Source organism: Callorhinus ursinus, unplaced genomic scaffold, assembly GCF_003265705.2.
Source record: "Callorhinus ursinus isolate GAN/ISIS: 27379988/994484 unplaced genomic scaffold, GSC_fseal_2.0 scaffold25, whole genome shotgun sequence".
Classification (NCBI taxonomy): Eukaryota; Metazoa; Chordata; class Mammalia; order Carnivora; family Otariidae; genus Callorhinus; species Callorhinus ursinus.
The window spans coordinates 40,139,381-40,163,227 of record NW_027397087.1 but is presented as its reverse complement, the minus strand read 5'-3'; the positions used below and the strand labels follow the sequence as shown (position 1 = coordinate 40,163,227).

Below are 23,847 nucleotides of genomic sequence, written 5' to 3'. Positions count from 1 at the left end.
TAGTGTTATGGCTGGGTTCCTTTCTCTTTATTTTTTGTGTATCTATTATAGGTTTTGGGTTTGTGGTTATTATGAGGTTCATATATAATATTCTATGTATATAGCAGTTTATTTTATGTTGATGGTCACTTAAGTTCCAACACATTCTAAAAGCACTGCATTCTTACTCCCCTCTCTACATTTTATGTATGTCCTATTGTACATCTTTTTATTTTGCGTATTCTCTGATTCATTTTTGTAGATATAATTGATTTTACTACTTTTTTCTTTAAACCTTCACACTAGTTGGATAAGTGATTGATCCCCTATTTTTACAATATGTTTGCTTTTACTAGTGACATTTCTTCCCTTTCATAATTTTCTTACATCTAGTTATGGCCTTTTCTTTTCCATTTAAAAAAAATCCCTTTAACATTTCTTATAAGGTCAGTTTAGTGATGATGAACTCCTTTAACTTTTCTTTGAATGATAATCTTGCTGAGTATTCTTGATTTTAGGGGTTTTAATTTTTTTAAAGTAGTCTCTACACCCAACGTGGGGCTCAAACTCACAACCCCAAGATCAAGAGTCACACACTCCCACCAACTGAGCCAGGTAGACACCTCTTAGGTTTTTTTGTTTTGTTTTTTTTCCTGTCAACATTTTATTCATATCACACCACTCCCTTCTGGCCTGCAAAGTTTCTGCTGAAAAATCAGCTGGTAGCTTTATGGTGTCCCTTATATATAACTAGTTGCTTCTCTCTTGCTGCTTTTAAGATTTCTTAGCTTTAATTCTTGACCTCTTAATGATTATTTGTTTTGGTGTGGGCCTCTTTGGGTTTGTCTTGTCTGGTTTGGGGCTTTCTGTGATTCCTGGACTCTGGATGTCTGGACCCAGATGTCTGTTTCCTTCCCCAGGTTTGGGATGCTTTCAGCTATTCTTTCTTCAAGTAAGTCTTCTGCCCGCTTCTAACTTCTGGGACCCCTAAAATGCAAATTTTAGTACACCTGATATCCCTTAACCTATCCTCATTTTAAAAAATTCTTTTTTCTTCTTGCTATTTATCTTGGAAATTTTCTACTACCCTATCTTCCAGATCACTGATCTGTTCTTTTGCATCCTCTAATCTGCTGTGGATTCCCTCTAGTGTATTTTTAATTTCAGTTATTAAATTCTTCAGCTCTGCTTGGTTCTTTTTTTTAATCTCTTTGTTGAAGTTCTGAGCTCATCCACTCTCCTCTCAAGTCTGGTGAACATTTTTATGACTATCACTTTGAACTCTTTATCAGGTAGATTGTTTATCTTTGCTTTGTTCTTTTTTTGAGGTTTTGTCTTGTTCTTTCATTTGGAACATATTCCTCTTCTCCCCATTTTGTCTGTGTTTGTTTCTATGTATCAGGTAAGTCAGTTATGTATCCTGGACTTGAAAGTAGTGGTCTTATGTAGAAGGTGTCAATCCTTCCTGTTCACTAGAACCAGGACTCCAGAGGTATCACCTGTGTGGGCTACATATACCCTCCTGTTGTGACTTGGTCATGACTGCTACAGGCCTGCTGGTGGGGAGGGCTGGTCACCGGCCAGCAGAGCTAGCTGAGAGGGTTGGCTGCAGCTGCTGCAGGTGTGCTAGTGGGTGAGGTTAGCCCCCAGTGGTTCGGCCACACGGTTGCATCCCCCTTTTTAACAAATGAGGAAATTGAGACACAGAGAGGTCAAGTAATTTACCTAAGGTCACACAGCCAAGAAGTGGTGGTGACTGCATTTCAACCCAGGCTATCTGGCTCCAGAGCCCAGGACTTTCACAGCCCCACCATCGTGGGAGACAGACCCACTCAGCTCTCTCATACACACACACAGCCTTCTCTAGGCCTCTCTTCTATCCTTCACCTGATGCCAGAACCCCCCCACCCCAACATGCTTTGTCTCTGTTGGCACACCTCCTAATCCAGAGAGCTCACCCCCACTCTCCCCGGAAATGCTCTCCCTTCTGCTCTGCCTCTCCCAGGACCCAGCTGCTCCCTTGGCTGGCAGATAGGTGTCCCTCAGATTTCTGGGAATGGAGGTCACGGCCAAGTCTGCTGGGTTCCATCTCCACAGCTCCCACGCTCCTCCTACCTCCTTCAGTGCTGCCTTCTCCGAGCCTCAGTTTCCCATCTAGAAAGTGTGAGAGGGTGGCACCCAGGGGTGGCAAGAGGCCTGAACTCTGGTCTTGAGGCATGGGCTCCACTGCAGCCCTGGGCAGCTCAGAACACAGTGGGGAGTTAGGAGCCACTGCCGAAAGACCAGCACCAGAGTAGGTGGCCCTAACGGGCATTCAAATGAGGCACCAGAAGCCAGGGCAGGTCTCTCTGAGGGGGGGGGGGGGCACTCCAAGGACCGGAGGGCACTTGGTACAGGGGCACTGTGGGAGCAAAGGGGTGGAGGGTCGGGGAGGGTGTCTGGCCTTGGCCTCCTTGAGGCCCACCTGTGCTTCCAGAGCGAGTGTACAGGCAGAACACTGAACAGCTGGAGAAGGTGCGGGGCGAGTGGGAGCAGGAACACCGGACCACTTGTGAGGTGAGTGACCTTGGGCAGAGAGCCTCTTTCCCCAGCTGCAAAATGGGAAAGATGTCCACCCCTCCAGCTGCTTCATGGGGGAAAGCAAGGCAGTGGCGGGAGGAAGGCCGCATTCCCTCATTCACCCGTCCATTCTCTCCCCAGGCCCGGCGCTGGGTCCCTGTCTCTGGGAGCTCACCATCTGTCTTTGTGCCCTGGGGCCCTTTGTTTTAGGCAGGCAACCTTCACCCCTTTCTGCTGAGGGCAAAACTGAGGCTCCGACAAAACTCATAGCTTCTCTGGGTCCTGCTGGTGGACAAGGCCTGGGAGACGCCAGGTCCAGTGCTCCTCTTACAACACTCCCCAGGGCTTTTGCCAGTGTGTGGTGGAGCCCGGAGGGAGGGTGAGGGCATTCGGAACCGGAAGCCTCAGGCGCTGGCACAAAGTGAGGGTGGGGATCCCCAAGAAGGGTGTTTCCTTTGGACTCAGCAGAGCGGGGTGTAGCTAGTCAGCACCGGCTGAGGTGCAGATGAGTCGGGCAGGGCCCAATCTGGCCTGGCCCCGCAAGCCCGTCCTCACTTCTCACTTCCATCCCACCTCCACCTCCCAGGCCTTTCAGCTGCAAGAGTTTGACCGACTGACCATCCTTCGCAACGCCATGTGGGTGCACTGCAACCAGCTCTCCTTGCAGTGTGTCAAGGACGATGAGGTGGGGGGACTAAGGACAGGGAGGGCCACAGAGTGAGCTGGGGTGGGGGTGTGAGGGGTGGGCAGCCTGCAGACAACAGCCTGCCCGGGTCCATCTGAGTCCATCAACAAACACCTCAGGGCTTAGCCTCTGCCCCTGGGGCCCCAAGGACAGGGGGCTCAGTATAGGGCCCTGGCCTCCCTACCTGGAAGACTGCCTTTGTGGTTACCCTGGCGTCTGCCTCTTTGCCCACCCCTGCCTCCAAGGTCCTCGGCTCTGCTCTCAGGCCACAGAGCACCTGCGCCCTCTGCTGGGGTCAGGGAGGTCGGTGGACACTGCCTCTCAGAGGTTTGCAGAGATGCTGGAGGACCCTGGGCGGCTCTCCTCCACACCTGGTCCTTGCAGGAGCCAAGGTCCAGTCCCTCCTCTGCCCCCCAGACTCTCTGGGGTATCCTGGTTCCCCTTACTAAACTCTACATGCCAGGAGTGTTGGGGTGGGATCCCCCAGGACAGAGGGGCTGCCACTTCCACACCAGGGACTCTGACCTCTGTTGATGCAGCCTGAGAGCCATGAGCTCTCTTTTGAGGTAGCTCGGACTCCCTGATGCCCATTGCTATTCCTTGCCTGACCCCTTCTGCCCATGGACTGTGGGGTTTGGGGGTTTTCCCCCCAAAATGACTTGAGCCCATGTGGTGCCTTCCTCATCACAGAGGAAGGAGTATGGGCTTTGGATCTTCTCAAATGAAATCCAGTCTGGCTGCAATGAATTCTTGCTCTGTGACCTTGGGCAAGTCACTTTTCCTATTTCCTTGTCTGTAAAATGGGGGAAAGCAGTGTCTCCTTCCGAGGACAGGAGTGAAGTAGGCCCCTTGCATAGGACCTGGCACACAGCAAGTGTTTAGGAACCAGGAGAAGCTGTCAGCCAGGGCTCTGACCCTTCATGCCACGGCCCCCAAATATAGGCACTGAGCTGTGCACACAAGGCCCGTGAGGAGGCCGGTGGGATGGGGGCTCCTGGCCAGAGTTCAGGCCCACTGAGGAGCAGGACTTGGACGAGGGTGGGCGTTAAGGTGAGGCCTGGTCCCTCAGCCTCTGCTCTTTCCCGCCCCCAGCTCTACGAGGAGGTGCGGGTGACACTAGAAGGCTGCAGCGTGGAAGCCGACATGGACGGCTTCATCCGTGCCAAGAGCACAGGCACTGAGCCCCCAGGTGAGGCCTGACCCCAGCTCTCTGAGCCTCCGCTGCCAGAATGGGGCAGGGCAGCTCACGGCTCCCTTCTGGGTGCAGGAGCCTTGGCCGGACCCGGAGGAGGGGTCGGGAACGGTGCAGTCCCCTGGCCGGGTCCCTGGCCTGCCGCTGCCTCTGAGGCAGAGGCCATGCAGCATTTAAGAATGCTACAACACTCGGAAGTGGGGGCAGAGATGGCGGGCCCTCTTAGAGCTTGTGAGAGAGGCCCCTTCCCCAAGCCCGGAGGCAGCTGAAGGCCAGAATGGAAAGGTGGGGCCCGAGTCTGGGTCTCTGGATGGGGACAAGTTGGGGTATCAGGTGGCATAGGTCCTGCCTGCCCTGTCCTTGGCCACCCTGGGCCTCACCGGCTTGCTGCCCACAGCTCCGGTGCCCTACCAGAACTACTACAATCGGGAGGTCACCCCGTCATCTGGCAGCCCTGGCATCCAGCCATCCTGCGGCATGATAAAGAGGTGAGGTGACTGATGGGGCCGGGGAGGCACCAGGAATTGGGTCCAGTCTTCCCACCTGCAAGGGGCTCTTCCACATGTATTTATCGAGCACCTACTGTGGGCCTGGTGCTGTGTTTAGGTCTTGGGCACTCTGGGGATAAGACAGACTCAATGTGGCTCCTGACACCTGCAGCCCAAGGGTCCCAGACATTAAGCAAATGATCACAGCCCACTTACTCACCAGTGACTGAACTCGGAGCTCCAGGGAGGCCCAAGGCTGGCTTCCGTGTCCCTTGGGCCCGGCTGCTAGCCTGGGCTGGTGCCCTGGACAGTCACGCTGCAGTGGTGACACTCTCTGGCTGGGGCAGGATCAGGGCCCAGGCGCAGGCCCGAGAGCCAGGACTCTTGCGAGAGTTCCCCGGGCTTCTCAGGGCCCCTGCTCTGGCCTGGCTGCAGAGGGCCCTCGTACCACGCATCACTGTGTCACCTGCACAAGTCACTGGCCTTCTCTAGGTCCAGAGCCCATGAGTTGTTTGCGTCAGACTCAGAACCTAAGGACTCTCTTGGTTCAGGCCTTGGGTGACAAACGGCGACAGCCCATTGAGAGCACCATGGTCTGCTCAGGGAGGCCTCTGGCAGCCAGGCTCCTGAGGGTCTGTGTGCCCTGTCGGTAGGGGTCTGACAGCACCTGTGGGTTCTATGTGGTGCCCGCACCCCACTCCCACCCCGAGGCCCCTGTGATGCCCTCTCTCCACCTAACCTCGCGCCGAGGAAGGCCCGCCTGCGGATGGTAGGGAAGGATGAGGGTGGGCTGATGGATCTCCCAGCCCTCCCAGCTTTTTCCTGAGACCTCAGGAACCCCTGGAGCCTCCCCTGAGGACACCTCTGGAGGCACAGCATGCCCCTCCAGGAAGCAGGACCCCAGGAGGAGGGCAGGCACACCGTCACCATCTCACTGTGCGGAATCGTGGGGGACTCGGTCCTCCCTGCAGCCCTGGGGAGGACCTGCAGCTCAACACACGCGGTCATTTAAACACCTGGACGGAAGAGCTCACCTGGGGGGGGGTGTCAAGGAAGGACAGAAAGGGGTGCTTCATGAGGACGAGAGAGAAGCCCCAGCGGCGGGAGGAGGCCTGGCCACTGGCGGGGCGGGCAGGGGCCCCTGCAGGGGCCAGCTAGAAGCCAAGCACAGCTGGGGAGGGGTGGCACAAGTATAGACAACTCGAGAAACGGGCAGTGGGGAGGGCCCAAGGCGGCCTCCCCGAGCTCTGCTCCTCCCAGCCACAGCCCTGCTGGCTTCTACCAAGGGGCAGGACTGTGCCATTGCTGCTGTAGCTGCGCAGCCTGAGGTCCGCCCGCGCCTGTCCCTGGGTCTCCAGCCTGGGCATGTGTGTCCACTCCGGGCCCTGGGCTTGTTAGTGGGTGTGCGGGTGTCACTGAACTTCCCCGCCCGTGGGAAAGGCCCCTCATGCCCCACCTGGCACTGCAGGGCAGCCTCCCACAGGCCCGAGCCACACTCAGGGCCCCTTGGGGTCTGGCCTAGTCCCTATTCCAGTCTTGTCTCCCATCCCCCCAGTGGGCCCACTCCACGCAGCAAACCCCTCCGCCCGTGCAGAGCTCCCCCTGCACGTGTGCCGCTCACTGGCCAGGACTTGCGCCATCTCTGCCTGGTGAAGCTCTTTCAGGACTTGGCTCGACCCCACCCAGAAGCCTTTCCCGAAGCTGGGAATAGCGTCAGCCTCTACTTTTGTAGCCCTCAGCTCTGCCTGCTTCGTGGGGTACCCACGTCTGCCTCCCCACTGGTGCCCCCAGTGTCTGCCTCTTGCTTGTCCCATTCTTTTATTCAACAAACCTTCACGACTCCCGCTCAGCCCAGGCCTGAGCCAGGCACGGGGGAAGGGGTGAATTACCGTGGTACTGCCTCGTGTATACACGGGGGTCCCGACGTCGCGTGGTCAGGGAGCGGCCAGGCTGGCCAGGTCACGGTGGCGCGCAGGGAGGAGGACTGGCTGGGCCCAGGCACGTGAAGGCCCCAGCGGGGCACGACTGGGCTGAACTCTCGGGGGCAGCGGCTTCACCGGCAGGGGAGGATGGAGCAGGGGTCCAGGGGCACAGGGGCCTGGGAACGGAGTGTGGAGGGCCTGCAAGGAGCAGGTGCAGGAGCACGTGCCGAGGAGGCCTGGGAGGGTACGGCAGGGGAAGGCAAGGCCACTGGGACCACCCTTGGGGGAGCCCAGCCCTGGAGCTTTGAGGGCCCCCTGCCTCATCCCCCTCCCTCCAGGGCCCACCTGCTTTCCTTCTTGTCCCCAGATTCTCTGGACTGCTACACGGGAGTCCCAAGACTACATCACTGGCAGCTTCTGCAGGTGACTGGGGGTGACGTAGGGGCCGCCAAACAACTGAGCCCAGGGGAAAGGAGAGGACTCCTATATGGCATGGATGGGTTGTCCAAATGCTTTTGTGGGGAGGCTGAGCCAAGTCTGGGGAAGCTCCATGCCAGGGGGCGTCTCCAGGGATCACTGCCTTTGAAAGGAGTGGGCTCCAGGCCTCTCACACTGCTTTCAGCCTCCACAGAGACCCTGACCCCAACCCCCGAACAGAATGAGATTGTCTACTCTACCATCGTGATGAAGGAGGCGCCGGGCCCCCCAACCCTGCCAGCCCAGGGCTACAGGGTGCTCTATGACTACACGGCCCAGGTGAGGCCCTCACCCTCCTCTCCTCAGGAGGGCACAGGTATGCCCGGGTGTGATCACACAGAGGCTTGTGCCCTGGAGTGTGCCGGTGTGTGTGCCCTCAGAACAGCACCCAGCACTTAGAAGTGGCTCAGTGTAGATCTGCGGAGCAAATGTTGATGAATGGGGACAAGGGCCTGTGTCTGCATGGGTGTGCGTGCATGAGCAGGCACGCTGACAGATGCTGGGGCTACCTGCAGGAAAGGGTCCAAGGGTCAGACTCTGTGCCCTCGGGTTGGGGCCATGGGTGCCAAGAACAAGCCACAGCCATCAGCTGGGCCCGGGTTGGTTTTCCGAGGTCCACGGGGAGAGGATGGGTCAGGGGGCCACAGGGCAGCTGTACTGAGATCCTCAAGAGTTCAGTCTGCTCCTTGCTTTGAGGTAAAGTTGTAGAGCCCCCTCAGTCCACCCGATTGAAGGCAGCCAACCCCTCAGGGCTAAGTGGTCTATGCAGACTCCCAAAGCCTGGTCCTTGGTTGGCAGGGGGACAGGCCAAGAGAATGAGAATGTGCTTGCACGACAGGGGCTAGCTCACCAGCAGGGGGGAGGCTGTGTGCGGTGGGCCTGGGCATGTTTGGAGCATGGTGAGCACACCTGATCCTGGGCCGGGAGCAGAGCTGGGGGGAGGGGCGGCAGGGGGAAAGTGAGGGGAAGAAGCCCCAGGGTGAGGGAGGTCTACAATGACAAACCAGGGAGGCCAGGGGGCTGAGTCCCACAGACACACCAGACCCTATCTGTCCCCAAAGGCCACCCCAGCCCAGAGAGCAGCCTCGTTCTGTGGCTCCAGGAGGCCAGGTGCAGCTCTGAGGACTGGGCCCACCTGGAAGACAAGCTCGCATTTACTGCCTGGGGTGGGGGTGCCAACCAGAGCCTACCCCCAGCCCCCCGAAGTGGCCCCTCCAGCCCAATGTACTTTTCATTCTCTTGCCCAGAATTCCGATGAGCTGAATATCTCTGCGGGAGACATCCTGGAAGTCATCCTGGAGGGGGAGGATGGCTGGTGGACAGTGGAACGGAATGGGCAGCGTGGCTTTGTCCCTGGTTCCTACCTGGAAAAGCTCTGAGGAAGGGGCAGCAGCCCCCACCTGGACCTGCCCTGCCCATGAGGCCAGTGGTGCCCCCAATCACTGCCCTGGCCTTGCTGGGGCCCCAAGATGGAGCCTGCCTCCCAGGATGGATGCTGGCAGCTCCCTGAGCTGTCTCTCCCACAGGGAATAAAGGAGTGAATTTTTATTCCTTGGTCTGCAGGGGTCCCTTTCACTCTTCTGCCCCCGTGTCCAAGTGCCCCAACCAAGATGAGGCAAAGGAGTGAGGAGAGAAGTCTGGGGGGGTGGTGGACAAGAGCTCGCCCTCTTCCAGTGTCCTCACTGAGGCCCCGACCAGGTCTGTCCCGAGGTCTGCTGGGGAGGGAGAAGAGCCCTGGCCCCAGTCTGGGAACTCCCAGACTGTGAGGGAGACACACTCACACTCGGGCAAATGGGAGAAGGCCACAGGGGTCGGGAGGATGGGGTAGGGCAATGAAAAGGGGCTCAGGAGTCCTGCAATGGGGGCACCAGGCTTCCTGGGGGCAGAGGGACTGAAAAGGGGCCTCGGAAGGGCAGCAGCAGACAGGGCACAGAGAAGAGCATCAGAGTGGGGTAAATGTGTGAGCACAGGGAGGAGGTGGGAACACCTAGAACATTCTGGGGATGAGCCAAGCTCAGTCTGGGGAGGAAATAGGCAATGAGTCACTGGAGGTGAAGGGGCCATGGTGCAGAGCCCAGGAGGACAGGCTTTGCAGCTTGTGGGTGCAAGTGATCCTGTCTCCCAGACCCAGCTGAGGCATAGGGAAGCCACTTTGGCCTGTGCCACTTCCTGTCAAACATGGCAAATCCCACCCAGGCAGGGGCTCCAGAACCCATGCAGGCTGGCCCTGGGCCCTGAGGTGGCCACACACATCTTCTGTTCTCGATGCTCTCAGGCCTTTCTCTTTTTGGACCCAGGCCCCCAGAAACACAACTTCCCCTGATGGCCAAGGCCTGCCAAAGCCCTGCTCTGGCCACAGAAGGTTCCATCCTTGCCAAAGGCATTGGGAGTGGGTGTCGGAGAGAGAGCCAGTGCAAACTGGTGGCTCCTCAGTCCTGGGCCTCCCCCTCGCTCACCTGTGGGAGCCCAACACTGTCAGCACAAGGGACCAGACTGCAGGGGTGGAAGGGGGACATGCCATTCTCCTCCGCTGCGCACACCCTGAGAGATGCTGCTGCAGAAGGCTACTCTTCCGTGAAGACCACCTTTCTCTCAGACTGGTAAGTTACTTTGCTTGCTTAGTCATAAGCCTCTGTGGTCTGCCCCATATGAGAGCAAGCAAGAGGAGTAAAGTCTCAGTCCCTTGCTTTACTAAGGAGCTCTTGACCCAGTCAAGGGACCAAATGGCCCAGAAAGTTAATGGAAATGTCCCGAGGTTGAGAGCAGTCACGGGACTTCTGAGAATAGGTGACCCAAGAAAAGCCAAGGAAACAGGGAGGCTATTCTGAGAGAGGAATAAGGGTTGCTTTCTGCTTCTGCCCGCCTCCAGTAGCCCACCATGGACTGGGAGAGGGTTCACATGTGTGATGGAGAAGGGAGTGAGGGACAGCACTGGAATCCCCCAGGATCCAGGACTGGAAGAGACTCAGGGAGAATCTAATCTGACCTCCTGCACGATGCCCTGCCTGCCGCCCCTGGGCACTGGAAACCCGGTACCACCACTGGTGTCAACATCTCTGGTGACAGGCAGCTCACGGCATCCTTGAAAGCCCACATGCCCAGGCAAATGGCAGGTGCCACGGTAGCAAAAATGAGGCCTCTGACCAAGCTCGGCACTAGGCAGAGGGCAAGGAGGGCACCGTAAAGAGGGCTGCTCCCGTGGCCACTGCAGACTTCCAGCCGTGCCTCATCTTCCTCAGCTGAGCAAACAAGCTTGTGTGACTAAGCAAACCTGGCGCCTGGTGACCGAGGGGACGGGCTGTGTTCTTCTGGGAGGGAAAGGGCCTTTGGCTTGCAGCCTCTGCCCTGTCTCGGGTGTGGGCACCCCTCAAGTCCATCAAGCAGTGAAAGGACTATGCTGCCGCCCAAGTACTACTCCTGCTGGGGCCGAGCACGGGTGGAAAGGGGGGGGCCCGGAAGGAGGGCTCCAGCTGGCCCTCCACTGGGTGTCACCCACCAGCGCTTCGATCATGGGGTGTGTGGCAGATGGGGTGGGGAAAGGCTTTGGGCTTCTGAGAAAAATCAGACCGAGGCTTAAATCCTTCTGAAAATGTCCTTTTCCCTTGTAAGGCATATCCTACAAGAGAACTGACCGAACACCCTGACACGTCTGATGTTTACAAACAGGGATGTTCGGAAAGAAAAATGAAATCTTGGGCTTGGTCTTATACTCCCTGAAGGAGAGAGAAGTCAGTGAATAAAGGCCTGACTATGAAAATTCTTGCCTGGGACAGCCAAGTACCAGACCTGACTGACCCTGTATTTGAGAATGGGGGGCAGAAGGGTGTGAGACAAAGGGGTGCCTTCAAAGAGCTCACTCATTCCAGAGGGGGGACACAGACGCCATAATCCCTCTGACACAAGGCAGACAGCAAGCAGGGTGAGATGTGACCGGGCGGCCAGGCCCAGGCTGCCCAACACAGAGGTGATGGCAGCTTGTCTGGGAAGTAGCAATGGGGCTGGAGAGCAATTCCGGAAGGATGAGGGAAGTAGATCAACAGGACTTGGTAACCTACAGGCTGTGAGACAGGAGCGGGAAGGGGGAAAAGAAGGAGGTGAGGAGCGACTTCTGAGCTGAGCCAAGCCTTGCAGACGGGCAGGTCCTCCTCAGGCCGAGCAGGAGGCAGAGAAGGGGCTAGCAGCAGGGACAAAGCCTGAGCAAGGGCCCAGAAGAGGGAGGGCAGCCAAGGAGACTGACCACCAGGGTCAGGTCATGTGTGGCAGCCAAGAGGGAAGAAAAAGAATAAGTTAGGTATCAGTGCTTTATTTATTCCCTGAAAATACCCTGTCATCTTGATCGAGCATTCCATTTGACTGCAGAGATTTTTTTTTTTAAGATTTTATTTATTTATTTGAGAGAGAGAGAATGCGAGATAGAGAGCACGAGAGGGATGAGGGTCAGAGGGAGAAGCAGACTCCCCGCCAAGCAGGGAGCCTGATGCGGGACTCGATCCCAGGACTCCAAGATCATGACCTGAGCCAAAGGCAGTCGCTTAACCAACTGAGCCACCCAGGCGCCCTGACTGCAGAGATTTTTAAAAAAAACCTTTGGCCTAGATATTTATCATCATCTCTGACAGGTGCTGCAGTGTCTACAGGCCCCAGAGGGCTCTGGGTAATGAGTGTTAGATAACAGAGCCTGGGCTCCAGTCATTCAGGGAGCCAGAGAATGGAACTGAAAGCAACTCGTGGGTCACAATTCATCCCAGGGAAAAAACCCACAAATGAATCCAAGTCCAATTCATTGCCTCCACAGCATTCTCCACTCTGTGCACCAAGCAGGTCAGAACCTCAGTGGCTGCGAACGAATCGTGTGGATGGATAGCCCTCCCAGCAGAAGAGATGGTGCCGGACAAAGGGGGGCTGGCACGTGTGTAACTGGATGTACAAATAACGGCAGCCCTCTCCCGAACAGAGGGCTGCTCAGACAGATGACGCGGGGGGCAGAAGAATGGCCAACATCAGGACGAAGCCAGGCTCAGGCTTCCCTGTGCGCTTGTAGGCAAGTGACCATTTCTCTGGACCTCATTTTCATCATCAGTAATATGGGTGTAATAAGCCCCTTGTGTAAGCTGCTATCCCCATAAAGTTCAAATTAGATAAAAGTGCTAATTAAAAGCCAGAGATGACCATTTTTAACGAAAAGGCCCACCACCTCTAAATCTTGGCTATAACCAACAGCAACTTTGGGCTTGGCAGAATCACCCTCATAACATGCCCTCTGGAGAGCTGCAGTTATGTCAGTAAGTCCCTCCCAGAGATGACAAGGAGCAAAGGGGAAGCAATCCACTATGTAGCCAAATGAGATGCATGGAGGCCCAACACCTAATCCCCACCACCTTCCCATAGCTATCCCCAGGCCCTACAACCTCAGTACAGGGGACCCCGCTCCTCTGGCTGAACCAGGACGTCTGCCTAGTTCCCATCCTGGTGTGTGAAGCAGCAGCACAAGCCCCGAACAAAACTGCCACCAGCAGATGGGCACATCCTCACAGGATTCTCGGGACCATAGGGCCAATGTGGCTTTCAAACTGTGCCCAGCAAACCCTGCTGGGGGCCAGAGGGAAGAGAGAGGCAGCGCCCGCTCCACCTCAAGCTCTACTTGTAGCGTTTCCGTCCTGGACAAGCAGAGGTTCTCAACCCTGGCTGCTCAGTGACGTTACTAACAAGTCTTTTTAAAATGCTCATGCTTTGGTCCCACTTTGGACAGACTGAAACCAATTCTCTGCCAGTTGAGTTTGAGCATAAATATTTTAAACATCCTCATGGTGATTCTACTATGCAGCCAGGGATGAGAACCTTTCTGGCTAATGGGCTCTTCAGCTTAAAAAAAGAAAAAAAAGAAAACCATAAGTGACTTATTTCAGATATTCAATGCCCACTATGTGCCAGGTGCTGGGGATGCAAAGGTACACACATTTCTTTTCTATCTTATTACTAGAATTTCCATATCTACTTTCCTGAAGTGAATAAACTCAGGAGAGAAGGACCTGTGTGTGAGTCCATTTGTCACCACTAGCAATGCACTCAGCACTGTCCAGGAAAGTATTCAGTAGGTAAACCTAGGGTGTTTCTACAAGGTCACGGACACCCTCAGGAGACCTCAGAGACACTGCAATAAAGAGCCACCCAGAAGATACAAACTGATTTCAAGAACTACTTGGACGCTGGATACAAGATCAATGTATCCAAAATGTAGGCGTTCCTACACACCAACAACAACCAGTTAGGAAATATATCAGGAAGATTAGCTCACACACACACACACACACACTAGCCCCCCCCCACCCACACACACACAGTAGCAACAGGCACTGAATACCACAGAAGTTTCCTAAGTAAACTTAGCCCTGTAAGGGGAAAGAACCCCACCGCCAACAACCTATCAAACTAGGCAGATGACAGAAACTGGAAATCCAACCGAAACAAATGACTGAAGCATCTTTGAAAACATTCTGGGCCTAGCTACTAGTCAAAAAATACATATTCTTGTCTATCAGATTGGAAGAAAAATAAAGGCTGATAATACCCAAAGTGTCAACGAGGGTATGGGGAAATGTACATTTTCAATTGCTAGTGGGAATATAAACTGGAATAACGTAGAAAGGGCAAGTGGCTATGAAAAACCTTTAATGTGACTTTTGGTCCAGAGTAAATCCACTACTAAGACTCCTTGAGTCCATATAAAAATGCACAACATGGGTGATGAATATGCTTTGGAACCAGAGAGAGGAGGTAGTTGCACAACACCGTGAATACACTAAATGCCACTGAATTGTGCACTTCAAAATGGTTTTTATGCTATGTGAATTTCACCTCAATAAAAAGCTGTTAAAAATTTTAAAAAAAATGCCTCACAGTATGTGTATGGAAGTGTTCACTGCAGCAAGGCTGGATTCAATCTGAACATCCACCCACTGTACGCTAGTTAAGCATGATACTAATATATCCAAGCGGCTAACAAAAATGTCAGAATTCTACATTCCGATACAGAGCACATACTATGTTGTGAAGAAGAAAAAAAGACCTTGTAGAAGAGAATTCATATATTAGCCAAAAGCAAAACTAACCCCACCACCAAATATGGTTTTATGTATGTGAAGTCTGGAAGGATACACGCCATCCTGCACTTGTCTACCTGTGGGTACTTTTCTCTTTATAGATGTCTGTTATGGTTTATATTTTTTAAAGCACTGTTACTTTTTGTTTAAAAAAAAGAGGGGGGACAATTTTAAAAGAGTAAGACAAGCTCTTACTCTTAGGATGAGAGGCACAGACACCCTGGTAGTAATGAGCACAGTCAGAGCCGGGGACCAAGGCTCCCCAGAAACTGATTCCAGGGCTGGGCACCAGGGGTACGATGAGAAGAGCCTGGAACATCTTATTAAGTCAGAAATTACAAAAGTGTTCAACAAAAGCGTCAGGACACAGAAAGCAGCTTGAGGAGGCTCCCTCCCACTGGCCAAACCTGGAACTATTTGAGAACCAAAAACAAAACACAAAAGGAAAATAAGGAACTCTAAACCACCGAAAAAAATGGGAATCCATCAGTCCATAGCAAATATAAATACATATGTAAAATAACTGGGGGAGAAGGGAGGGCAGAGGAGGATATTTAAACATTCAGTCTTACGGTAGTATGTCTCCAGAAATCGCCGGAGTTGGAAGGGATAAAACAGTAACTATCCCCTTGCGAGTAGAAACCACCTTAAGCAAGTGTGCCAAACTCGCCCTTCCTCCCCCTTCCCTGCCATGCCGGGACGGGACGTTCCTCTTCCGCCAGATGGCCAACAGGGACCTGAGCAGAGGACGGCTGGGCTAGAGCAGACTGTTTCCGTCGGGCATGGGTGCCAGCAGTGTTCTGCACAGCGCCAGCGCTCTGCTCTCCCGGCTTGGGGCGGGGCACCTCGGGGAGCTGATCCTGTAGCCCAGGGCAGGCAGCGCTCCTGTCAGCCGTCCGACTCTCAGACCTGCAGGGCCCTGCTCTCAGTTTCCCAGTTCCTTGTCCCTCGGGGTGGGAGCTGTTTCCTATGAAGCTGCTTTAGGGTTTTTTTAAAACCCCTTTTAGTAGTTAGCCAATCTTTACCACAGTAAGCAACTGTTTCTGTCGTTTCTTGTTTACATTTTCCCCTCACTGCACCCTGAATGATACATCAGGTGATCAAAATGAACAGCCCCACGGCAGGGCAGATGACATCGTGTGCTCCTGATGTCACACCCTGAGAGGACACACGACACGGGTAGTGCTCCAACCACCTGGAATGCAAAACCTAATCTAATCAAGAGGGAACATCCGATAAACCCAAAATGAGTAGCAGCATTTAAAAGGGATCTTAATCTTCCAAAATGTCAATGTCGTAAGTGGCAAAGCTATGGCAATGTCCCAGATTAAAGGAGACCAAAGGGACAGGACAGCTAACTATTAACACCTGGTCCTTGACTGGATCCAGAACTGGAGGGGAAATGGCACAAAGGACGTTGTGAGGTTGGCTGAAACACAAACGGTGGGCTTCAGTACTGTGTTCAGTGTACTCAGTTAGAATATCCTTATCCTTAGGAAATCCCCACCGAAGTATTAAAGGCCATGATACTGGTACAGAGACAGCACACGCAAGAACACGAATGACAGGCTAAGCAGGGCAAAATGTGAATAGTTGAATCTAAACGAAGGGTTTGGGGGCCTTGTATGTAAAATTCTTATTCTTGTAATTTTTCTGTAACTTTGAAATTATTTCCAAATAAAATTAACTTTTAAAGAAAAGGCAACAGGATACAGTAGTGGTTCTCAGCCTTCACTGCTCTCTGGAAGCTCCCAAGGGACCCAGGCATCTGTAGTTCCCAAAGTTCTCTAGGTGATTCCGATGTGCAGACAACGGTTGGGAAAGTAGCACAGCCTGAGGGCTCATCCACTGAATTCAGACCTAGAAAGTGGCTCTTTTGCCCTCTGAAGAATAAGCACTGGGGACCAGAGTCTCAGGGTTAATACAAACTCCTAGCCCACCATTAAAGGGAGGAAGCTGCTCTTTCACCAGGCAAGCAGAGAGGAATGAGTAAAGGGGTGTGTAGAATTAGCGTCTTGGGCAAGTTCAAAGACTAGGCTAGGAATTGGCACATTTTCCCGAAGCAATTTCCTACTCTAGAGGCTCAGTTCTGCCGTGCAGAAAACATCAGTCCAGATATTGCTCACCCCAGGTCTAATCTGTGACGGGGCAGACACAGAATGGTACAATAGAAAACCGGAAAGGGGAGGAAGAGACAGGACTAGGGGGAGAAGGCGCTAGTGAAAGTCGTGAGGACAAGCAAAGCATCCCTGCCTGCTGTGCAACCTGTAGGGACAAGAGGGGGATGGGTCAGGGGACCTAGCAAACCACCTGTAGTTCTCAGAAGCCATGAATGTTTTAGTTAACTTCCGCTTCGTGAATAGGAGTTAGTTCTTACTCCTCTCTCAACACCTCCATTTTCAGGCAGGACAGACCTGCATAATTTCCCCCAAATGGACAGATCCAAACGGAATGTGAACCCATACCCCTAGATGTGGTCCTTACTTGCTCCCTAGCTCTATTCCTAATTGTTTCCTCAGCCGACTGAGCCAGAAACCTGGGCCTCATGCTAGACTCCTTCCTCTCCCTTCTCTCTGTCCCACATGCAACCAGTGATGGAATTCCACCATCCCCCTTCCCACTGCCACCAACCGCTCTTCTGCTCTCCCCCACACCACTACAGTCCTCTCACTGAAGCCCAGTCAAGTCCCTCTAATCATCCTCCCTACCGGAGCCACAGGGACATCCGTAACACGTCCACTGGCACCACACATGGCTGCCTCCACTTTCCACTGGACCTCCACAGAATGTAGTGGGACACCCCAGAGGACTTGGGCTTTGCCCCTTCAACTTCTTTTCCCAGCCCTGTATTTTAAGCTCCGGGCACAGCGAGCTACTTATAGCTCCCTGAACACTCTAGCCCATCTCACACTCCTGTGTGCCCTCTCCAACAAAGCCTATCTGAGTTCAGGCCTTTTCTCCAGGAAGTTGCCTCTGACCTCTCTGGGTACCTCCTCCGCACTCCCATTCTTTTGTTACTACAATCATTGCCCTGTATGGAAATTATCTGTTTCTGTCTATGTCTCCTATAACAGGACTCCACATTATCCTTAAAGGCCAGGAGAGCATCATCGCCATATGCCGGACTCATGCACATGCTTAAGTGTTCCATATTTGTAGGATATACTGGACTGAAAAGCATCTGTGGTTTTCTAGATCCCAAGGCCTTTAGAATTTGGCAACTGATATAATTAAAACACATGCAAATCTTGATGAACTGTAGACAGCACCAACATTTAAAACACTACACTGCTGCTTGGGAACTGTAAGTATCCCCAAATAATTACAAAGTACATGTTGAGGGGTGATACAGAGTTTATTGAATTAGATTTTTCTATTTACAACTGAGATCACATCTACATACTATTTTGCTCGTCTACATGGGTACATTAATCCTAACGAGTTTAGACTTACAATGGATGGGCTCAATCATACAAAAACACACACACACACACACTAATTGTTTTAAAACAGTAGTGCATACATTATACTCCTCCTATAAAGCCAGCTTTGATTAAAAACTGCTAGTTTCAAAAAACCAGTCTGATTTTGAAGATGAACCAAGAGACACATTGTATGATTCTAAAATCTATTTTAGCAATTTTATACAGTTGCTATCTTATTGGACTACAGTATATGTTTTTTTAAAAGGACACTGACGAGGGGCACAGCATCTGGTGTTAACTTTAACTGCAGCTGGCTTCCTTCCCCTCCCCCAAAAACCTTTGGCCCCGAGTTCTCCATCATGAAGACTGAAAGGGCCCAGTGATACTCTGGCAGCAGCTCTGTTACTGCGTGGAGGTCACAGAAGCAGGCCCAGGCCCTCCTTTGGTTCTCCCACACTATGCAACCTGCAAATGGTTCTGAAATGAGAACATATACTGCCATACTTAAAAACTTAGGGACATGGAGAGTCAGCTAGACTAGAGGAATAGAAAATCCTGGGTGGGTAGGGAAGTAGGTGGGCACATGAAGAGCCAAGCTGCTTTGTCCAACACCTGTGTGCTTTAACTAAATGAACGCAGGCTGCTAATGCAGTAGACCTGCTCAATTCACCTTCCAAATCAAAACAACAAGACTAAAAAAAGCTCAGGCTTGCATTTTCTACTATGCATAGGTTCCGCCGGTGATGAGGAGCTCATAAGCAGGATCTCTACTCCTTCTGCACAATACGATGCATGCACACAACATGCCCAGCAGCTGTGGGAAGAAAACAACAGGGGAAAAAAGAAGGCTGAAGGCTCTCTCATAGCAAGTGTGTATTTCTTGGTTGGCAATGGAGTGGTTTCAAAGTTCCACAATAACAACAGGAACAGAAGTAATTTCTAATGAATACATTAACTTTTTAGGAACCAACTTTTAGTTTCCCTGTCTCACACCTGAGAACAATAGGTGAAGAGCAGAGACACAAGACTCTCCTGCCATCCCCACTCTCAATCAACAACAGTGCTCTAAAAAAGAACTTCCTGCAATGATGGAAACATTCTATCAAACTGAGCTGTCAAACCTAGCCACTAGCCACAAGGGGCTACTGGGCGCCTGAAATGTAGCTAGTGCAACTGCCCAATTATGTTTCTTATTTTACGCAAATTAATTTAAACTTGGGACACATGTAACTGGCTAGTGGCTACCATACTGGACAACAAAGGTCTAGTGAGTGGAATGACCAAGACGATGTGTATTAAGGAAACTTACTGGTGGTCTTTTCAGACATCTGGATTTGGGGACACAGGCTTTATTAACAATCCACAAAATTCAGTACATGAATAGCCCAAAAGCCCTATGGTGGAAAACTAATCTTGATGCCAAAAAAATGGTTTGAAGGTTTTTGTCTCTTTCATAATTATTTACTATTTTTGAAATCCAGATTTGGTTCTGTATTACACACACATTATTTTTTAAAGGTCACTCTTCCTTCATCATTTTATTTTAATAAGCCCTAATCCTTCTGTGGCAGCAAACTGGAATTGTAATAAAGTCATGCCATGTTATTTTGAATAAGCTAGAGGATTACACTGGATTAAAGAGAAAATGATTCTAGAATTTTGACCTGGCTTCTTACAAAATATAAATAGTAACCAAAGAGCTAAATAAAAGTAAGTTAATTTGCTGTTCTAACTTTTCATTGGCAGTGAAAGGTCTCAGTTATTTGATTTTAAAAGGCAAGGCTTTCTGTACATATGGGGTCATTCAATTTCAACAAAATGTACTGGATCCATAAACAAGCTCTCAAAGTTTGCAGTGGAAGATTACTAATGAGACACAATACACAGAGAATACGGATGTCCTCAAACTGAATTCTCCATGGTATAAAAGTCACACACTCCAATTTCTGCCCTCAATTAGCCCATATTCTTTCTACCCATTCAGGATATATTCTTGCTGCTTAAATCCATCAGTTTCATTATATCAATATTTGCTAAGTGCAGTAACAGCACAAAGCACCTTGAAGACGTTTTAAAAGTGGATATTGTTAAATTTCAGTAAATATCTTTAGCCAGGTCTGGACATGTTTTGTATCTAATTCCTATAGAAATACATTTCCATTCACTGTACATCATCAAAATATTCTTAGAACAGCTATAAAATCAAACACAATTATGTTCCCAGGCAATGTTAAATTGAGCAATAAAAATGCTAAGCTCAGAAATTACTGATTTTCTGGAAAAAAAATCTCTCTTCCTATCCCACTTCCCTCACATTCCTTTCAGTTGGTTAACTTCTACTGAAGGAGTCAGCATTCTCAAATGGGGTCTGAAATAAGCATCATTTCTCTTCCTGACTTTTATTTCAATTAAGTCAACTTGTACCGATTTTAAAACAATTAAATAAGCTTGATAAAACCCTACTCATGCTTGAGAATGAGTCTGTTTATGAACATTAAGCTCTACACATTAACTTCTTACAGTCCAAACCTCATCACTAAGTACTATAGGCTCACTGCCAAAGCTCTGCTATACTGAAATTTCACTGATTATTAAAATTTTCCAACAATAGACTTGGAAATATTTTAGCTCCAGAGTTATTTCTTGCAATAAAAATTTTCCCTGCAATATTCAAGCCATGAGAACTAATCTGCACTTAGTCTAAATATAACACCAAGCAACTGCCAAAAATGATCGCTAAATAGAGGCAAGTGGTGATTAAAAAAACCGACTGCCAAGGATTAAAATGTTCTAGAATATACTATGTAGGGGGCATTATGGGAAAATAGGTATTGCTATACAAGGTTTTGAAACTGCACACTGGAAACACCCTTTTCTGAGAAAAATGTGGAAATACCTATCAAAAAGCCACTGACTCTTCAACTTCGCAGCTATAGACTGTACGTGCATACAGAGGATATTCACTACTTGCATTTCTAGAATAGCAAGACTTATATAAGTGCCCATTAATGTAAATTAGATAAATTATAAAGTATGCCCCAAAATGAAATACTACGCAGCCACAGTAAGACATAAGAAAGAACCAAAGGTTACATACCATATGGTTCCATTTATATATTGAAATGACAAAAATTTTAGAAACGGAGAACAGATTAGTGGTTGCCAGGGTACGGGGGGAAGAGGCATAGGATGGAAGTGGGTGCAGTTAGTTACAAAAGGGTACTAGGTAGAATCCTTGTGGTGTTAGAACTGTTCAGTGTCTTGATTGTGGCAGTAGATACAGGAACCTACCAGGTCATAAAACTATACAGAACCGAATATACAAATAGAAATGAAAAATCTGAATAAAATTGGTGGATTATATCAGTGCCAATACCCTGGCTGTGATACACAAAACAAAACCTAGTCATTCAAGAATTACCTTCCCAAGCCTTGGTTTAAATTTTTAAAGAAGAATTACTTGAAATATTTCTTTAAAAGCGTGTCAGAATCAACCCACTAGATTTTAACTATCTGGGGGCCCAATCTGAAGTGTTATTCACTAATGTATTTTAAGTCATTTTAATGAATATCTGGCAATCAAGAAGCAGGAAGGAAATAGCAGGCTCAACCTCATTCACACTTGGCATATAGACCAGAAAAAAGCAACATGGCTTTGGGAAACAGTCCTCTGTGAAAGTTTGCTCTTGATCACTCTATCTTGAGGACATGCCAAATTCATGAGACTCCAAAGACATCAGATAATTCCCATTTTTCCCCATACTGTTTTTTTTTAATTTTTAAATTTTATTTTTTTAAAGATTTTATTTATTTGACAGAGAGAGACACAGCGAGAGGGGGAACACAAGCAGGGGGAGGGGGAGAGGGAGAAGCAGGCTCCCTGGGAGCCCGATGTGGGGCTCGATCCCAGGACCCTGGAATCATGACTTGAGCCGAAGGCAGATGCTTTAAGGATTGAGCCACCCAGGCACCCCTCCCATACTGTCTTTGCAGAAAGCCTTACTCACAGCAAGATACTTAAGAGACTGCCAAATCCAAACCTAGATTTTTGTCTATTATTATGACCAGATCTTTTAGATATAAAATTCCTAATTGATCATTTGCTAATTTAAGAGGCTGGCTATGCTCACAGAAGTCAAATATCTTGGTGATTTTAAAAAGCTAACAAAATAAAGAGGTGCCTAGCTGGCTCATTTGGTGGAACATGCGACTCTTGATCTCGAAGTTGTAGGTTCAAGCCCCATGTTGGGTGTGGAGATTACTTAAAAGTAAAATTAAAAACGAAAGCTGACAAAATAGGGAATGTAGCAAAATTTTAAAATCTTTCACATTAAAAAATCCTGTTGTAACAATTAACTACTATTTTTCAGGGTTTTAACTTGAACATTTTGGTCCTACTCAAACCTAGATCACTTAACTAGACTAGAAAAAGGGTCAACAAGTGTATTCTTAAAGGGAAATAGTAAATATTTTAGGTTTTGTGAACCAAGAGACAAAATCAGTCTCTGTCACAACCATGCAACTCTCACTGTAACACAAAAACAGTCACAGATAATACATAATTGAGTGTGCCTAACACAAAAAGAGAGAGTGGGCTAGACTTGGCCCATTCGACCTACAGATGGCTAACACGTGAACTAGAACCTTCTATTGGTCAATTAGGTTTATGAGAAAAATTCCTCAGGGCGCCTGGGTGGCTCAACTAGTTAAGCAGTTAAGCGGCTGCCTTGGGCTCAGGTCATGACCCCAGGGTCCTGGGATTGAGCTCCCGCATCAGGCCCCCTGCTCAGCGGGGAGCCTGCTTCTCCCTCTCCCTCTGGCTTGTGCTCCCCATGTTTGCGCTCTCTCGCTCTCTGTCAAATAAATAAATAAAATCTTAAAAAAAATGTCTTCTTAAATTCACCTTATGCCTTAGAACTTCAATAAAATGTAGCTTAACACAGTGCCATAAATCACACTCAAATTCAAAAAAGACAATGCTTCCAACAGTTTTGATACAACACTACCAAAAATCATCTTTCAATCTTTAACATTATTTTTTTTAAAGTTTTCTTTAAGAAATCTCTACACCTAACATGGGGCTCAAATTCACGACCCCAAGATCAAGAATCACATTCTCTTCTGACTGAGCCAGCCAGGTGCCCCTAACATTATTTAAAACCATACTTCCTATGACAGCTCTTAAGAGCTTTCCCACTTTAGAACCTGAAGGAAAGTGCCAATGATATTTCAATGCTATCATACTGTGTATTTTCTTAAGCTGAAGTGCCAAGTAATTGTCTGGTTTCATAACAGAATTGGAGAATTTAATCTTTTGAGAACCTTAATTCTTCACTTTGTAATTGGAGGCAGAGTACAAGAGGCCAGGGTTCAAGCTTCACTGATGGTCATTAGTCATACTATCTTTGTCCCCCTGCCCCCTCATTTTCATGGCCTTTACAAAGGAAACAGGGACTAGAGACTCTCCAAGCGTCCTTCTAGCTCTTTCTCTATCAGGATGGGCATACAAGCATAAGAGATCACTGATCTTTGAGCTGTTTTTGCCTTTGCTCAGGTTTTCCACACCAAGGACACCAATCTAAATCAGATTTTGAGTATCAAAAGTTCAGAACATTTACAGGCACTCTTTTAAAAAAGAAAACATTAGGGAAAATTCTTTCATTATTTCAAATGTATGTTTTTTCCCTTAAAACCAAAGTTTTTAAATTTTCAAAACCACTAAGTTTTGAGTCTGTGAAAGCTCTGAATCCTTTCCTGAGTTTTGCTGAACTGAACATATCAAATCTTTATCAGCCATTACCTAAATCAGGGTGATTTAAGTATAAAATGCATATGAGAAGGCATACATAAATTAAGACACTAGTTAAAATATTTATTAGCCCCCACTGAAAAATATTTAATGAAGCACTATCTACCTGGTTAATAAGCGTAACTAGATGAGGGACATAGCTAAAGTAACGATTTTCATCAGTCTTCTTTATACATGCTGCATATTTCACGATCACAAGCACCTTACAGTT

At 49.6% G+C, this 23,847-nt stretch overlaps 2 protein-coding genes and 1 long non-coding RNA gene across 7 annotated transcripts in view; 2 read left to right on the top strand and 1 right to left on the bottom strand.

Annotated features, from left to right (window-relative positions):
• PSTPIP1 (proline-serine-threonine phosphatase interacting protein 1) overlaps window positions 1-8,850 on the top strand; it is a 46,516-nt gene extending 37,666 nt beyond the window's left edge. For 4 of the 5 annotated variants that reach the window (XM_025883794.1, XM_025883793.1, XM_025883791.1 and 1 more), the window contains 7 exons: window positions 2,456-2,535; window positions 3,125-3,223; window positions 4,316-4,412; window positions 4,813-4,903; window positions 7,193-7,248; window positions 7,448-7,581; window positions 8,550-8,850. In XM_025883794.1, the coding sequence (XP_025739579.1) occupies window positions 2,456-2,535; window positions 3,125-3,223; window positions 4,316-4,412; window positions 4,813-4,903; window positions 7,193-7,248; window positions 7,448-7,581; window positions 8,550-8,681 (689 nt within the window). In that variant the 3' untranslated portion in view covers window positions 8,682-8,850. The remainder of the gene's footprint in view (window positions 1-2,455; window positions 2,536-3,124; window positions 3,224-4,315; window positions 4,413-4,812; window positions 4,904-7,192; window positions 7,249-7,447; window positions 7,582-8,549) is intronic. The other variant, XM_025883792.1, reaches the window with a different exon arrangement.
• Window positions 8,851-11,774: 2,924 nt separating this feature from the next.
• On the top strand, window positions 11,775-20,289 carry LOC112832952 (uncharacterized). The gene is made up of 2 exons (XR_003210513.2): window positions 11,775-17,706; window positions 18,559-20,289. It is a non-coding gene; the product is annotated as an uncharacterized lncRNA (long non-coding RNA).
• TSPAN3 (tetraspanin 3) overlaps window positions 17,739-23,847 on the bottom strand; it is a 27,452-nt gene continuing 21,343 nt past the window's right edge. Inside the window, exon 7 of the mRNA XM_025883796.2 lies at window positions 17,739-18,641. Within this exon, the coding sequence (XP_025739581.1) occupies window positions 18,549-18,641 (93 nt within the window). The 3' untranslated portion in view covers window positions 17,739-18,548. The remainder of the gene's footprint in view (window positions 18,642-23,847) is intronic.